Source organism: Aristolochia californica, unplaced genomic scaffold, assembly GCF_029961685.1.
Source record: "Aristolochia californica isolate CCGP_79_NKW_82.1479 unplaced genomic scaffold, dmAriCali1.0.hap1 SCAF_13, whole genome shotgun sequence".
NCBI lineage: Eukaryota > Viridiplantae > Streptophyta > Magnoliopsida > Piperales > Aristolochiaceae > Aristolochia > Aristolochia californica.
Window position 1 is genome coordinate 10014535 of NW_027181804.1, and position 17494 is coordinate 10032028.

A 17494-nucleotide genomic window follows, 5' to 3' on the forward strand; every position below is an offset into this window, starting at 1 on the left:
ACCAATTGGCGATCTCTGGTTTTCTTCTCTCTCAGAAGAGGGGAGAGATTTTCGCCCAATTATCCCCGCGAAACTCCCTCCCTTCTCTCTTATACTTCTCTCCTCTCCAGCGCCAGCCATTAATTAAATTCGGAATTTTCAGTTTCCCGTCCCATCTGGGACGTTTTAACCAGATCGGACGGTCGATACTTTGATGGCTCGGAAGCGCAAGAATTTGCTCAAGCACGGCGAGATCGAGTCCCCGGGATTGCCTACAGTTTGCTTCCAGCCGCAACCGTCGCCGGTGGAAGACTCTGGTGACGCTTCGCTGTCACCGGAAAAGCCTGTTCGTGTTTACGCGGATGGAATTTACGATTTGTTTCACTTTGGCCACGCTCGGTCTCTCGAGCAGGCCAAGAAATTGTAAGTGCTATACAATATTTCAGAAATGTTTATGTTATACAGCATTATTATCGCCCGTTTATTCATTTATTCCTTTTGGTATGTGATCTCTCCACTACGGCCACGCTCGGTCGCTCGAGCTCAGCTATTGTGTTTTGGTATTTTCATAGTGTTGTTATCCTTTGTGATTTCATTTATTTGGTGTCTTGCTGATAATGTTTCCAATAACGATGGCGGATTCGTTGAATTGGAAGCTGATGAGATTGTATTCTGTGTTGCTGAATTTTTTTGGTTGTTCACTGTCTAGCCTCTCTCTGTCTTTTGTGATCCGTTTCATTTGTTATTCAACAACATCGCTTGAGTCGTCGTTTGGTGTAATTTGGAATGTGGAAGCCGATATGTGAAAATTGGGCAGTTGAGCCGGGATTACGTGAATTAATACTCGTTCTTGCGGCTTATAGCTTTTTTTTAATTAAAAAATTACTTAGTTGTTATAACTGAACCACAATATCAGACTATAAGCCGATAAAATAGTTAAATCCATTGAAGAATTTGAATGAACTGAATGGTAAATGCCATGGAAAAGAGGTTTGGCTAAGCAGTAATAAGTAAGATCACATTATTTATATACTTTATTGAATTTCTGGAACTCTATGGAAAAGGTTACATCGCTACTGTATGATTGCAACTAGTGTAAATATCCTATCTATAAGTTGTCGTCTGCCCAGATTTCTTTTAAGCAAACAGTTTGTTAGATTTGCAATAGTTCTGTATTTTTCCAAAAATTAATGGTTATTTTAGTTTGATAAAGTTCTGAACTCTTCTTTCACAAAGGTGTGCATGAACTATGTCTTGACTTGGTGTTCGTATAATTTAGGTTCCCCAATGCATATCTACTGGTTGGCTGCTGCAACGATGAGGAAACACATAGGTACAAGGGGAAAACTGTTATGACTGAAACCGAACGTTATGAATCTCTTCGCCACTGCAGGTATACATCTATTTCTACTGTTTAGCAGATGTTACTGTTTCTTATGGGATCCTTCCTATTCTTGTTTGCTTCCCTGAATGTGCTTGAAGGTATGATATTACATGTTGCTGGTTACTACTGAAGAAAAATGATGGAAGTGTGGCCTGTGAAGGGATTAAGGTCATTAGTTCAAGTCATAGCTTTACACATTCAGTAGTAGCGAAGACATATTTGTTTTCTTGTTGACATATTTACGGTTGTTATTTGTTGCTAATATTATTGCTGTTACCATTATCATTATAATTGTTATTATGCATTTTTTGAACTTCTAATTATCCATTATCATTGTCACCATTTTTATTGCTCATGTGATAGGCATTGTGTTTATAGTTCTAAAGTGGATCAAAGAACTCTAGGCATCTTTTCATATGATGTCGAGTGTAATTTTTTACATCAACTAGCAATTCTCTGCTACAAGTATTATCGACTATGTTAGTTTCTTGCATTGCGAACTTACAGCATAAATTATTGACAATTAAAGGCTTGAGACTAACTACCCATCCAAGTTTGCTATTGCACAAGTATGATGGTTCAGAGACCTTTATTTGTTTTTTGTACATCCCAAAGTTTTTATAAGAAAACATGAGACACTGAAAGTGGGACTCAGATTGTAAACAGTTCTGTAATTTATAGAAATGTCAATTTGAGAAAGAATAGGCAGTAGCATAGTGAGGTATGCTTTTCTAATTTAGTTTTAATCCAGGTGTCTTCATCAACGTTAAATTTGATATTATAAATTATTTTTGAATATCGAGTGCCAATGGCCTTGGTCTCTTGATGTGCTAATGTGCTTAAACATGGTAGTTCCTACTTCTCTCTCTCCCTCCCTCCCTCCCTCCCTCCATTTCTTTAAAACCACCGAGCTTAAGTGTATTGACTGTTGTTTACCTGTTGTCATAGGTGGGTGGATGAAGTTATTCCTGATGCTCCATGGGTCATCACACCAGAGTTCATTGAGAAGCACCAAATAGATTTTGTGGCACACGATTCACTTCCGTAAGATCAACACATATGTATTAACTGTTGTTTCCTTCTTTATTTTTCTCAGTCTATCAGTCTGGTCAAAGATGGCCTGAGCTGTATGTTCATGATAATGCTGCTGACGGTTGGAACATGCCATCTAGAGTTGTTTAAAAAAATCACTAGTTCCAAGAAGACCTGTTTTTTGTGATGGAAATCCTAATCTTTTGTCATTTATTTCAACCCTCTGTAGATATGCGGATGCAACTGGAGCTGGCAAAGATGTCTATGAATTTGTTAGTTGTTCTGTTTCTTGGACTGATCTTTTCTTTATGCCTCAGACTTGGTTGACCACTGACTCTTTTGATGTAGGTTAAAGCCGTTGGGAAATTTAAAGAAACAAAGCGCACTGAAGGTATTTCTACATCAGATGCCATTATGCGGATCCTGAAGGATTACAACCAATATGTTATGCGTAACTTGGCTCGTGGTTACACAAGGAAGGACCTGGGTGTGAGCTATGTGAAGGTAAAAGTAATTGCTGTCTGATGTTTGTCTGAAGTCTTTTTAAAAATTGAAAATTGTGTGCAAAGTGGTATTCTTTCTAACTCCTTTGTCTCAATGATTTTGGCAAAGCTGATCTCTGACTGCAATTTTTGGTTATCAGGAAAAGCAATTGAGAGTGAACATGGGTATAACTAAACTGCGGGAGAAGGTAAAGGAGCAGCAGGAAAAAGTCGGCCAGAAGGTTTGTTTTACCAACCTTCCATGTGATGAAGCAAATATATAAAATGAAAGCTTTCTTTGTCAATATGCTGCTTTTTCTAAGGTGGGGATTAAGGATATGGTTATATAGTTGGTTTGATGTGCTTAACAATGCCTTGGATTTTTGAAGCTATGGTGGATGGTAAACCAGTTTTTGGCATCCAGTGCAAAATCAAGCTGTTCTTACAGATGTAATAATTAGGTTATATCAATGGATTTTCACTTCTTGGACCTGACAAAGTATATCTATTGTGCTCTTATGTCTCCAGCTTTTTAGGCTTGTTTTTATTCCATCCAAGACGAGACATGGAATCATCTACTTTTGAAGAAAAAATAACATTTATGTACTCATCATAGATGTATCGTGTGATTGACTCTGTTATTTTGTTTGTGCTACATGGAGCACATAGAGATTGACACACTCATTGACATTCAATTTGCAGTTACACACTGTAGCAAAAACAGCCGGGATGCACCACGGAGAGTGGGTGGAGAATGCAGATCGTTTCATGGTAGGCTTTCTTGAGAAGTTTGAGCAAGGATGCCATATAATGGTGAGTAGGAGTAGTGAATCATGTAAAAGCATGCCATCAGACTCCAAGAGATGGAGAAACATGGCCATCCCCTTGTTCATTTCCCTATTCATGTTGTTTTTTGGCCCTTATTTTGCCTTGAAATGGTGATGATGAAACTTATGAGCACCATTCTTTCGGATCAAGACCTTTATATCAACAAACTAACAAAACAATCTTGACCACAAACCAAGGACAAGCCTGCGGAACTCTATTGCAATTTTTTGTCTGCAGTTTGAACCGATGATATTTTTTGAGAAGAAACGGCTACCAAAGACGATCGAAGAAGTGGCCAACATTCCCAAGTAAAAGGCTGAGCCTCTTCAGGTAGAGGAAGTGGAATTTCAGAGTTTTATTTTTTTAATGGATTTACCATGATTTAATACCTATGGTGTGAACAACTTAAAATAGATGGTGTAATTCTCTTCTCTCTTGTACCCTTTATATGCATTTTCTTGAAAACTCTCACTAACTTTCATCTCTACTAGTAGGGCGGGGTGGAAGGGGAGAAGTTGTATCAGGAGCTCTGAAAGTTAAAACTCTCACTCACTATGCTTATATTTAAACCCTAATGGATAAATGGTTGCTCCTCCTTGACATTCCTATCATTTCCCCACCGTTTTTTTTTAGAATTCTTCCTACAATCAACCTAAATTTGCTCCTCAGCATCTTTTTCCTTTATTTTCCACGATGTTTCCTTCACTTCTTGGCCTTCCAGCCATATTCTAAGTGTACCTTTGCCGGATTTGCATCACTTTTGTTTCAAAGTTTTTAGGAATTCAGCTAAGTCATCATTGATGTGTTTGTTGTGATTTTAAATGATGTGTTGGCTAATGCTTGTTTGATCCTTGATGTGGTGGTATTAAATCTTAATGGATGACCAATGCTTTAACAATACATTAGTGGGAAATATGTGTCATCAATAAAAGTCCATTGATTTACAATGGAGCCGGTATGCGAAACGACATCACAAAAAGTGCATCAATAAAAGAAAATTACAAAGTTTCAAGTGATATATGGTTCAACCTTCAATTTTAATCCTCTAACTCAATGGCAATAAACAAACTTGACTTCAAGAAGAGTTTACCTTGTATTACCTGAGCGGCTTTAAGGATAGCGACTTGACAGGGCCTTGGGCTGATTTGAAATTTAAGGTGTTGGGAGCATGATTCAAGCTTATCTTTTCTCACGAGCAAAGTTTCTACACACTTGAAACTTACAAATTCTCTAGAAATTTCTCTCACAAAGTTCTTCCAAAAAGTTCTTTCTCCAAAGTTCTCCTTGAGTCCTAAGGGTACCTTTATTTATAGGGTGGGGATGGTTCAACCTCCCCACCTTTTCCTCTCCCTAATCTTCTTCCTCCTCCTTGGCTAGGTACACATGCAAGGAGAGAAGGTCACACTACAAAACTTATTCTTCACTCCATGAGAATATGCACCTCACCTTATCCTTTGCCACATTTACTTTAAGGTGTCTTGAAGAACGTTAGCATATTACATGAATGTACACTTGAGATTTATCTTTTTTCATCTCTCATAGTAAGAAGTTGCATAGAGTAACAGTTTATGTGGTGGAGTCTTATAAGAGTCTCAAGGAAGGAAGTCTTATAAAAGAGTTTCAGTTCAAGATGTTTTATTTATGACATTCTTCTATTTATGTTCAATTGTGTAATTGTTCTAGGACTTGTCTTTAAGAGTTAGATTGTGGGTGTAACTATAATTATTTTCTATTTTAATTATTTTAATAATTTTTAGTTTTTAATTAATTATTTTCTGTTTTTTAAATACTTTATTTACTTTTTTAATCTTCTTTACATTTTTTATTATTATTAATGACTTAATTTCAGTTTTAGTTAGTTCTTTTTTATTTGAAGAGTTGCACATCAAATTTCAAGCAAATAATATTTATTTAAGAAGGAATGCAAATACTTTTAAAGACGTTAGTATATTACATGAATGTAAACTTGAGATTGTATTCTACAAACAATCTATAGCAAGTGCCCCATTTATGTAGGTAAGTTCTCTCAATTATTCATTTTTTTTCTATATTTTTCAGGTTCATTTGGATTTTCCTTTGTTTTCTAAAGAACTCGATTTAATTTTGTATGTTTCTTATTTTCCTAAGAACGGTAATATGCATCTTCAAATAAAAAAATATTTCTTAGCTATACTTTTATTTTTTATTTTATTTTTAAAAAAAGACTCAAAATGATATAATATTTTCAATTTATCTCTATCCTTTTCTATTTGTTTTTACTTTTAAGATCCTTTTTTACTGAAAATAAAGTAATTAAAACAATGAAAAAATAATTATTTCAAGATTACTTTATATTATTTATTTCATTAAATTTTATTTTATTTTATTTTTATTTTTATAATTTATTTAATTTAAAATTTTTGTTATATATATAATTTTACTTTCCATAATTTTTTATCAATTAAGATCAATATTATCTATAAAATGTTATTTTATAATTTTATTATAATAGTAATAATATTGCTAAATAATATTTAGGGCTCTAATTATAAAATATCTCAATCTAACCTAAACTGTAATTATTGAACATAAAATTGTTGAAAGTTGAAATCTAACCTAATCTAAGCACGGGTCAGGTTTTTCAAAACCTAAACACAACCTTGATCCCTGATCTTGAAACCCAAACCCCATAAAACTCAAAACGTCAAACCCGACCCCAACCTGATCACCATCCCCGCAACCCCGTCCCCAATGCTCTTATAAACACAACTTAAGCTTAACCCATTCTCGACCTGTCCCAGTAAACCTAGCTCATTAACACATTCATATGAATAACATCTATAATAAGAAGAGATCTATTCAATAAAATCTATCTTAGACATCCGTAATAAGAATAACATTAACATATTCATAGGAATAACATTTGTAATAAGAAAAGATCTATTCAATAAACCCATTAATACATTCATAGGAATAATATCTGTAGAAAGAAGATATCTATTCGATAAAATCTATCTTAAAGAAGAAATTTGCAAAGGAATGCAGGTTCACATTCATAGGAATAACATCTATGATAAGTGTTAGAAGGTGGGCTCAAGCCCACACGTCCAAGGAAGAAAGCTTACACATCCAAGAGGTAACATATTAGTAAATAAGAAGACTTCTCATAAAGATGACATGATGATGTAATTACTTATCTATTTATGTTTTTTCTCTTGTAATGTTGTAGCCCTAAGGACATTGTAAAAAAACTATAAATAGAAACCCTTGGCTAAGAGGTAGAACATAAAGTTCTCTCCTATCTTCTCAAATTCGTCCAAACTCTCCTTTCCCTTCTCTTAGAAGTTGATCTCTAAACTCTCTCTTTTCTTTCTTCTTCTCTTATTCTCCTCCTCCTCCTCCTCCCCTCCCTCTTTGGCTCAAGATCATTATGGAGTCCTAAATTTATAATAAGAAGAGATCTATTCAATAAACCCATCAACCCATTCATAGGAATATCATCTATAATAAGAAGAGATCTACTCAATAAAATCTATCTTAAACATCAATTGTTTAATCAAGTCACTTCATCATAAAGTAAGTTAATTTATGAAGTACTCAAAATTGTTTGGTTGGTAAAAATTGTTTGAAATACACATTTTCTAAAGTAAGACAATTAATTATCCCTTTTCATCATCAACCACATTACTAGATCTTCAAGAGGGCACCCGACAAAAGCAACTACTCTAATAGAACTCTTAACAAGAAAATCATATATTTTCATCTTGACACGTTTGTTAAGTTCAGAAATCTTCATCACTTCATTGTACAACTCATGTGCTTGAGTAGTTTGAATGTTCCCTAATGAAATGACAACTGCAAGTTCATCAAGACTCTCCTTGATTGATTTCAGATCATCATCTAGGACATAAAAAACCCATTGTTATTTACGCTATACTTTACTAGTTCCAAATTGTTGGAAGATATGGTGGACTACCATTTTATACGGGAAGATCCTATATACTATTTGCAGCAATCTAGGCGTTTATGATGTTCTGTCACCCCCAGCTTGAAGGGGAGTATTTGAAGATGGGTCCAAGCCCACACGTCCAAGTATGTGGAAGATGGGCTCAAACATATAGACCAAGGATAAGGCCCATAGGTCCACACAGTGGTGACATAATGGTAAATAAAGAGTTATCTCATAAAGATGGCACTGATGTAATTAGTTTATGATTGATGTCTCTTATTCTCTCTTACTAGGGTGAAGGGTATTCTTGTAATAATAATACTTTTGATATCTATAAATATAACTTAAGGGGGAGGGTTTGGACAAGTCTATTACCCTAATCTTCCTCATCTTTTCTCCAAATTCACCACTCTTCCTCTTCTCTTCCTAAAACCCTCACTCCACGACTTTTCTTCTTCTTATCACCCCTTAATCCTCTTATATTGTGATTATACATCATGGAATCTAAGTTTAAACACAGATGAAGTAGATGTTCTAGAAATTATTGCCTCCCAAATTTGATATGCTAGACCCCTTATCCAAATTCATTCGCCTCTCTTTCGCAATAGTACCACTAGACCTAGTTGGCCGATCTTTCCCAAAGAGAAATGTAAGCAATCATAGTTCAAAATAGGCTTATATCGATATTGTTTTGCACCCGAATGGGCCTATACATTTGTTAAACAAAATTAGTATACAAAGGTTAGTTAAAACATAATAAAATAAAATATGTATGAACATACCTTTATGTAATTGTCCCACGGTTGTGGAGTTGCTTCAAACATCATGGTTGATTGATTAAAACCAAATCTACTACCATTATTATGATGGAGTTTTTAAAGTGTAGCAAAGTTCTTCTTCAATGTCTTCAACCATTTTTTAATATGTTGGACATATATACATTGCAAGCCACAAAAAGATCCAAAATTGTTTAACATAACTTTCGAAGATACTAAATAGGTAGCTCCTCCAAACATCCTATCAATTTTTTGGCCCCTATTCATTTGATCTATAAGAGTCTGTTTAAGACAATTATCCATGTCTTGACTCCATATTATCCCTTCCACTATTATCCATTTTCCTGAAAATTATCAATATCAAATTTTCAACAATTAGATGCCAAATGTCAAATACTTAAAATACATGCATACATGGAAATTAAAACTCCAATTCAAATAAAATTTGAAACTATTGAAATTACAAGTCTAACTTATTACATACATACTTCAACATAAACAATTTTCAAGAAGATATATCTCATGTTTATATAATGATATAACATTCAAATAAGTTGTTTTCATTGCATCTCATCATGCCTCATTTGTTTAGCTATTTTTCCCTCAATCTTTTTGCTTGTTGACACTCTTCAGACAAATTTGTAATTAAGCACACTTCCTCGTCAATCTCTTGCTCCATAAGCTCTTGATCAACCTCTGTAATAAGCTCTAGGTTTGGATAATCTCCCATAAGCTAATTGTGAATAATACACATTGCTAATACAATATCTGCCTGAGTTTGAATTGGATAATTAGGCTATGTCTTCAAAATGTGACATCTGTACTTTAAAACACCAAATGTCCTTTGAATTGCATTCCACAACTAGGCATGTCTATGATTAAACATCGCTTCAAAATTCTCAGCACCATGAACTAAATACTTCTTAATGTGATAGTGTTTGCCTCGATATGGTGTAAGAAAACTAGCGTTTGCCGTGGTCGTCGGCTCATGAAGGTGGGATGTGATGTTATGATCATGGGTTAAGTACCTGGCTTTCCGCTACCTACCAGGCCGATCTTTTGGGTAGTATTGGCAAGGTGCTTAACATTTGGTATCAAAGTGGGACCCACGTCGCGAGTTCGAATCCTTGAGGGGGCGACCTCGAGGAGGGGGCGACCTAGCGGTGTTATTAGAGTGGGCCGCCGTGGTCATCAGCTCGTGAATGTGGGATGTGATGTTATGGTCTTGGGTTAAGTACTTGACTTTCCACTACCTACCAGATCAGTCTTTTGGGTAGTATTGGCTAGGTGTTTAACAGTATCTTTAAGATAATTTGTTTCCCTCAAGATGTTAACAAATCATTCAAATGCATCAATACCCATGCATAGTTGCTCTTGACAATATGTGTCATTTGAACAGGTAAGCCGCTCCATTAGCGTTCTTCTACCATTATTACTTCCCTCCAAAATCAGTTGGTCGATAATTTTTTTACAATGCCATACTGTTGCACAACATTCAACATATGCCACACTCCATAAACTGCAATAACATTTCTTTTTATACTCTCGTTATCTTTACTCTCCATCCTTTAGCAAATGAAAGAACAAAATACAATCAAGTATTAGAAAAAAGGTACCTTATAAGTTGTAAGTGAAAATAAAACATCTAATTATACATTCCTTTATTTGTTTCATCAAGATGACTATGACCTCCTAAGCCAAGTCCAACAATAGTAGTAAAAGAGGCATAAGATGATAATTAGCCCATAAGAGATATAAACCGTTTCTTTAACAAAATAAACATATCAAATATTTCAAGTGGTCATAACATAAAATACAAGAAGTTCTCATAAAGTTGAAATCATAAGGGAAAATAGTGACCACGTTCTAAATTCATTCACTTTGCTGAAAGTCCTTGTTTTAAGCGGGCTAGGGAGTGGTTTTGCTAGCCAAATAAACCATTCATTCTTTTTTTTTTCCTTCCGAGCACTAGAAACAAACTTGTTTGCTATTGGCTATGTAATTACCAAGTCAAGTCATTTTATCTTTGAGAACTTGGCACAACTCAAGTCACGAGTGAATATAAATGAAACAAGTACATAAATGGTGCTTACATGTAATCAAACAATCCCTTCCAATAACATGTAATCAAACAATCCCTTCCAATAACATGTAATCAAACAACCTAGGATAACAAAAAAAACCCAATGTGTTCATAAACAAAGAAGAAAAAAATACAGACAATGTTGAGTATCCACATCAAACTCTTAAAATAATTACATGAGTCAAGTTTATCATAGGAGCATACTATCCTTCTCTCTTTCCTCAAACCTTAGGAAGATGGGGAAGGGAGCAACCAAGAATGTTTTTGGTTTTTTTTAAGACATAGGAATATCATATGATGTGGTCATGTGTTAATAGGGAGCAACCTCTATTAACCCAGGTTCACTCCTATCAATGTAAATTTGGGGAAGGGAGCAACCAAGAATGTTTTTGGTTTTTTTTAAGACATAGGAATATCATATGATGTGGTCATGGGTTAATAGGGAGCAAACTCTATTAACCCAGGTTCACTCCTATCAATGTAAATTTGGGACACTAGTCAGATATAAAACATGGTAAATGATCAAAGAGGTTTGCTTCCCATATTAAATAAACCATTCTTAGGGTGAGGTAGAGGAAAACTTACAGAGCCATACGCACTCAAACGAGATAGGGGTGAGATGAAGGGAAAGGGAAATAGGGTGAGAAAGGGATTGTACTCTAACCTTAGGTTTTTTCTAAGGTCCAAAATTAGAGGTGATCCAATTAGTGCCCACCTGACATAAGGAGAGGTTCATTCAAGCTTGTATTGGATTATGGCAGTTCCACTTCCATATGAAAAAGTATTTCACTAAGAACGGGGCCTCCTGTTATACTCAAAAGTGATCATTCTAAAAGAGAATAATATTGAACAGTTAACTGTGTTTGCTGCGTGATAGTGAACAACTCCAGGATTGAAAGCTACAGTCAAATAGATTAAAGCACAAAAGATGAAACCAAAATGCAACTTTGTTGAATAAATTTGTAGTTATTAACAAGTGACAGACTAATGTACATTGTACACAAAGTAAAATGTTTACTCCTCCATTGACTACCGTTGTTTAGATTGTTACCCAGATGAAGTTTGTTTGCCATTCCCACTACAAACCCTTCTTAGCACACAAACTAAACCACGGCATTTGAATTCAAAACATGGCATGTCATACAAAATATTCCAACATGCTCTTCATTGGAATCAAACCAAATATTTGGCCATTGGAAAAACATAAAAAAAATGTTTAATTTGTGAAGAGAAGAACCGAACACCAAAACAAAACACAGAACCTGAAATGAAATTGAGTTGTGAAAGATTATGACTTGTAAAAAAAATAATAAACAATCAAGTTTAAAAACATACCCGAGTGATTTTGCGAGTCATCGATGATTTCATATTAGAAATGAGCTCCAAAAAAGCAATAAAAAACTATGCAATTGAAAGAAAAACCAAGCAGTTGCAAGTTAATCTAATTGATTCGAAAGAGATGGAAGGAAGAAGGATAAAAACACCAAACGTGTATTTCAAGCATAATAAGAAAACATGGCATACAAACGAAGAAAAGAGAAACAATTGTCTTTATCCTTCTATTGAAGTTTTTTTCAATAGACGAATAAACACCACTTAACATTGAAACCATCAGAAGGATAAACCAAATAATGTCATTTGAAACATGAACGAAGGGAAAGAGAGAGGCTAGAGAAAGGGAGGAAGGGAGAGAGGAGAGAGGCCAGAGAAAGTGAGAGAAGGAGAGGTAGATACATGCAGATCGCCCAGTGTATTGACACAATTGAGGGAAGGAAATAACATTTTTTTGCTCAATCGGATGGAAGTGGTTTTCTCTTGCTTATCGGAGGGAAGGAGCTTTCTCTCGCTCATTGGAAGGAGGGTGCTTGATTGAGGAAGATATAGGGCACAATGAAGAAAGGGGAAGAATGACATGTCTAAGATCCCATACCACCCCGATAAAATTTTCTCCTCATTTTCCATTTCTTTTCTTTTCTTTTAGAATTCTTTGATTATTTGAGAGAAAAAAATTTAACTAAAAAAAGAAAATGGTTTTCCATCTTGGTTTCTTTTCTCTCCGTGATTCTCTACTGTCAAAGAACAAAAAATCACTTTCTTTCTCCTTTTCTTTTCTTTTTTAGGGATTCTAAACATACCCTAATGATAGAATTTGGGGAGACAAGAAAACAAATAAGAAAATCTTAATCGTCAAAATTTTAAATATAGCTAATTTTCTTTTATTTTATTTTTTATTTTTTATGTTTATCCAAACAAGAGAAACTACATTTCTCTTCCATTTTCTCTCTCATTTTCCTTGGGCATCCTAACAAGAGACAAGAAACCTCTTTTCTTTTACTTTCTCTTGCTCTTTCGCTTCTTTTTCTTTTCTCTCCACTTTGTTCTAAATACAACTTCAAGGAGAAAGGTTAGTTGTCTCTCAAGACATTATTAGTATTGTATTTTTTTCAATTTTCTTACTGGAATGATGGATGGGCAAAGGGCTCTCATGAAGTGTTGTAGTCACAAGAGAGTTAATGGGACTAAAAACACCGGCTTGGGAGACTAATTAATATATATATATATATACATACATACACACGACTGATCCAATACAAAAAAAACCATTTGGTGTGAAACATGCGAAATGACTATCTCAACCATACGAAAAACCATGATAACTTTAATTTACAGATTAATTGTTAAATTAAAATAATTAAATGATTAATTACAAGTAAATAATTAATGATTCTATTAGGGTCACTAATTAATTAATTACTTAGACGTGAATTTTATTTCACAATGATAGTTAGTGGTTAATAATTAATTGCTCAAGCTTGGTTAGTCATGATATACTAATATGGTTCAGAATAATTAATGGTTATAAAATCAATTCGTTGACTAATGGTTATTAACTAATGCTGAAGGTAAGGATTTCATTTGGGTAAGGGCTATTATTTGTGGGCCATGTTGAACCGCTGATGCACCACGAGTCCGTGCCATTTCTGAGTTTCCGAGTGCATCCAATACTTGTACAGTTCACATTCAATCCTTCCAAACATGCTTCCCCCTCTCCTGTTTGTGGCCATGAAGAGCCTAGTCCAGGCGCAAAAGCTCATTCATTTTTCCTACAGACACTTCTCCTTCCCAATTTCTCGTAATCACAGTCGCTGTCCTGAGATCTTCGTCGAGAAATTGGCGTCAAACAACCGTTCATCCACGTCCATAAACCAGTTGAAGTTCCTGGGAACCATTCTCGCGGTCCCTTCAAGACCGAATCTCATCTGTTTCCAACCCCAACGCGTTTATTTCTGTCCATACAATCGTTAACCAAAATGGGAGAGTTCTCTCCCAAGTTGGGTTCCCCTTCCCATGGCGTTTGCTTCAGCGGTTCTGCTTCTCTCACCTCCCAAATTCCAGAAAATCCCCTTTTGCACGTCATGTACACCGCCGTTGAAACCGGAGAAACCCAGTTTTTCTCCTCTAAATTCTCCGAGCCGAAGATCGAGAAGACTAGTGCTTACCAGTGCTCTTCCACGGCCTGGTTGCCTCTTTCTTCCTCCGGGTGCTCCCCATGATGGCCGTGGCAGCAAAGTCCCTGCAATGGGCACCCAAAGTGGGGGCTCTACAGCAGGAGTACTTCAACCAGTAAGTAGTTGTCGTGCACCTCTGGTTTGAGCTTTCGGAAACGTGATGCTAATTGTTTGTTTGTTATTGATCAGGTCGTTGGGTTACTGCATTTGGTGCTTTCACTTGGGATCGTTCTCGCCATGGATAAGTTCTTGAAGAAGGCTTTTGTTGCAGCCGCGATTAAATTTCCTAGCGCCCTTTTCGGAATGTTCTGTGTATTCTCAGTTCTCTTGGTTTTGGACTTGACATTCCCTGCAGCTGCCGTGAGCCTTATGAACTTCTTCGAGCCTGCAACACTCTTTATTCAGAGATGGCTTCCTCTGTTTTATGTTCCATCCTTGGTGGTTCTGCCACTGGCCGTGAAAGATATCCCTGCTGCTTCTGGGCTTAAAATTTGCCTGATACTAGGTACGAGCTTCATTGGTCTTTCTCTATCACGTAAATATTTCTCTGCTTACATGTTTGTTCACACATTTGGCATATTTCTCTGCAGTTGGAGGGTGGTTAGCGTCTCTGACTGTTGCAGGTTACACAGCATTGACTGTAAGAAAGATTGTGAAAACGGAAATGATTGATGCTGAACCCATGGCAAAACCTTCTTCATTTTCAAAACTGGAGCTGTGGACATGGGTTGGGATTTTCCTTCTATCATTTGCTCTGGCACTTTTTGTACCAGCAGCACTGGGGACAAGTGCTAGAACTCATCTTCCTTTCTTACTTGCAGCAACTGTGTTGGGATACATGCTTGGTTCCGGGTAAGCACTCCCATCCCGCCTTTTGTAAGCACACAGTGAACCAACTGCAGAACACTCAAGTTTCTGATGGGATTGACATTTGCAGATTGCCATCGGGAGTCAAGACAGTCTTCCATCCAATTATCTGTTGTGCTGTCTCTGCAGACTTGGCAGCCTTAGCTTTTGGGTATTTCTCAGGGTCTGGATTAGATCCTGTTCTAGGTTCATAGCCCACTTCTGTTGCATATTATTTTGTTATCTTCGTGCAAGGTCCAGCTTTCCTGGCCTCCAGTGTTGGCTCTGAAATTGTTCAAACTGCCAGTAGCAGGACCTTCTTCAGAACTGTTGTTTTGGTCCGCTAATGAGCTTCTCCTTCCATTTGTTAAAAAATAGAATGTTATAAACAAAGATTGAGCAAGCAAAATGTGAAGGGATTGCACTTGCGAAATCGTAATATGGGAGCCATTGATGCAGGTGACTACCTCACCAAAGTGTCATCAAATCCAGGCGCCGGTGATATCCTAATGGGATTTTTGGGGTCTGTTATCATTTCATTCGCCTTCGCAATGTTCAAGCAGAGAAAGGTAACTTGAACTCAGTTGTGCTTGGCTACTGCTTTTTCGTCTGGTGCTTGAAAGTAGTAATGATTATTTTCATCTATTTCTTTCAGCTCGTCAAAAGGCATGCAGCAGAGATATTCTCGTCAGTGATAATTTCCACAATTTTCTCACTCTACTCAACTGCCATTGTTGGGCGTTTAATCGGACTTGAGCCAACTTTAACTGTATCAATTCTACCCAGATGCATTACTGTGGCTCTGGCACTCAGCATTGTCTCACTCTTTGATGGTAAGCACTTAAGCAGCAATTCATAATTTTTATGTAGCTTTCCAACACAGGTTTGCCTGCACTGCTGAAACAACTCAGGTATCAGGCGAGTCGTATCGGCCCTGTTCTGGAACTGGACTCAATCTTGATGACATCTCTTTTTCTCTCTTGGTTTCAGGTGCCAATGCATCTCTGACTGCGGCTGTGGTTGTGCTAACTGGTCTAGTTGGAGCAAACTTTGTGCAAGCAATGCTTGACAGGCTTCGTTTATTTGACCCAATCGCTCGTGGAATAGCAACAGCTTCCAGGTATAGTCTAATCCATCTAAATTTTGGAGTTTTACTGTTGATCTGTTAATCTGTTTTGGCCTTCGTCTCAGTGCCCATGGATTGGGAACGGCAGCCTTATCAGCGAAGGAACCTGAGGCCCTTCCCTTTTGTGCCATTGCTTATGCTCTAACTGGTATCTTTGGCTCGCTGCTTTGCTCTGTCCCTGCGTTGAGGCAAAGCTTACTCTTCATTGTTGGATCATAAGGATTTTCCTGTTTTATGTCTTGAACAGTACAACCACGAAATTGTACAACATGTTTGTGGTCTAGAAGAAGAAAGAAAAAAAAAAAGTGAAGATGGATAGATTCTGCTACACCCGAAGTCTACTTGGGTTTCTTGAATTGTCTCAACCAGTTCTTTCTCAACGTCGTTCAATTTTTAATCAGATTGAACTCAACCTGATCCATCACACATTTGATTAAGGGTCTCTTTGGAGCCCATAGAAAAAAAAAAAAAAAGAATTTGATCATTATTATTCCCAAAAAGATTTAGTAAAAATGAGATAATGATCGAAATTTTCTTTTCACTAACTATTTTTTGGAATAATAATGATCAAATTATTATTTTCTTTTCTTTTCCATGGGGTTCCAAACAGACCCTAAAAGTGCATACCCTCGGATTGAACCAATAACAAAAGTATAAAAAAGAAATAAAGATTGAATGTCACATAAAAAAAAAAAGAGTATATCATCCCTACACAATCGATTGGATTATATAGATATTCCTTCAACACAACATGGGTCACCAAAAAGATCTCACTAAATAACATATATATTCAAAACACGATTTTTAATTATCTCTTTTGTAGTTAGTGTTGTTTGTATCAACATTGCCTCTTGTATAGAAAAAAAAAATCTAACCTTAAAGGCTAAACCAAGTTTTGTGACTTGTAAGCCATGAGGCATAACTAGGACTCAACATCAGGTGAGAACCAAATCGATCTGAGCCAATAACAAATCAATCATAAACCAATTTTAAGCAATTCATGTTGTTCGGTAGAATCATCCTATGTTTTATTTAATTTCCTTGGCTCGTCCTAAATCCAACCCTAAGAGTAGGTAAACTAACCTGACCTGATTCACCTAATATGATTTAAAATTTTATGAGTTGAAGTCGATTCCCAAGTGAGTTGGGAAAACATGGTTACAACAAGTGTTTTCAAAATCGGATCAAATTGGCGGGTTGAAACCAATTGACGATTGATTAACAGTTGCAACTAAGATGATTAATTTGGCCGATTACTCAAACGAGACTGTTGAATTTATGAAAAATAGAAATACTTTATTGACTTATTGTAATCATAATACATGAACCTCTATTTATAATAGAGGAAGGTAGTAGAGTTTAATTACAATTAAACTACCTTTGTCCCAATTACACTCAAATTTTAACACTTAAAAATAAGTCCTAACATAATTAAATAACCCAATATAAATAGAAGATTAACATGACTAAAACACCTTTAAACTGAAACTCCTCTATGAGACCTGCTTCCATAATAATTGT

General features: G+C 36.1%; 2 protein-coding genes across 2 annotated transcripts; both read left to right on the forward strand.

The window, feature by feature from the left end:
• On the forward strand, positions 1 to 4391 carry LOC137948262 (choline-phosphate cytidylyltransferase 2-like). Its single transcript, XM_068794282.1, has 7 exons — positions 1 to 402; positions 1259 to 1372; positions 2312 to 2407; positions 2625 to 2667; positions 2744 to 2899; positions 3039 to 3119; positions 3580 to 4391. The coding sequence occupies exons 1-7, from the start codon at positions 194 to 196 to the stop codon at positions 3817 to 3819; spliced, it is 939 nt and encodes a 312-aa protein (XP_068650383.1). The 5' UTR covers positions 1 to 193; the 3' UTR covers positions 3820 to 4391.
• A 9395-nt stretch (positions 4392 to 13786) lies between these two features.
• On the forward strand, positions 13787 to 16325 carry LOC137948665 (plastidal glycolate/glycerate translocator 1, chloroplastic). Its single transcript, XM_068794781.1, has 8 exons — positions 13787 to 14116; positions 14191 to 14506; positions 14592 to 14853; positions 14939 to 15054; positions 15307 to 15416; positions 15503 to 15680; positions 15838 to 15967; positions 16039 to 16325. Exons 1-8 carry the CDS (start codon positions 13841 to 13843, stop codon positions 16190 to 16192), a joined length of 1542 nt encoding a protein of 513 aa, XP_068650882.1. The 5' UTR covers positions 13787 to 13840; the 3' UTR covers positions 16193 to 16325.
• The last annotated feature ends 1169 nt before the right edge of the window (positions 16326 to 17494 follow it).

Coding starts and splice junctions, on each gene's coding strand:
- LOC137948665 (XM_068794781.1), top strand. CDS start 13,841: ATGGCGTTTGCTTCAGCGGTTCTGCTTCTCTCACCTCCCAAATTCCAG. Junction 14,854..14,938: donor GGATACATGCTTGGTTCCGG/GTAAGCACTCCC, acceptor TGACATTTGCAG/ATTGCCATCGGGAGTCAAGA. Junction 15,681..15,837: donor CATTGTCTCACTCTTTGATG/GTAAGCACTTAA, acceptor TCTTGGTTTCAG/GTGCCAATGCATCTCTGACT.
- LOC137948262 (XM_068794282.1), top strand. CDS start 194: ATGGCTCGGAAGCGCAAGAATTTGCTCAAGCACGGCGAGATCGAGTCC. Junction 403..1,258: donor CTCGAGCAGGCCAAGAAATT/GTAAGTGCTATA, acceptor CGTATAATTTAG/GTTCCCCAATGCATATCTAC. Junction 2,408..2,624: donor GTGGCACACGATTCACTTCC/GTAAGATCAACA, acceptor AACCCTCTGTAG/ATATGCGGATGCAACTGGAG.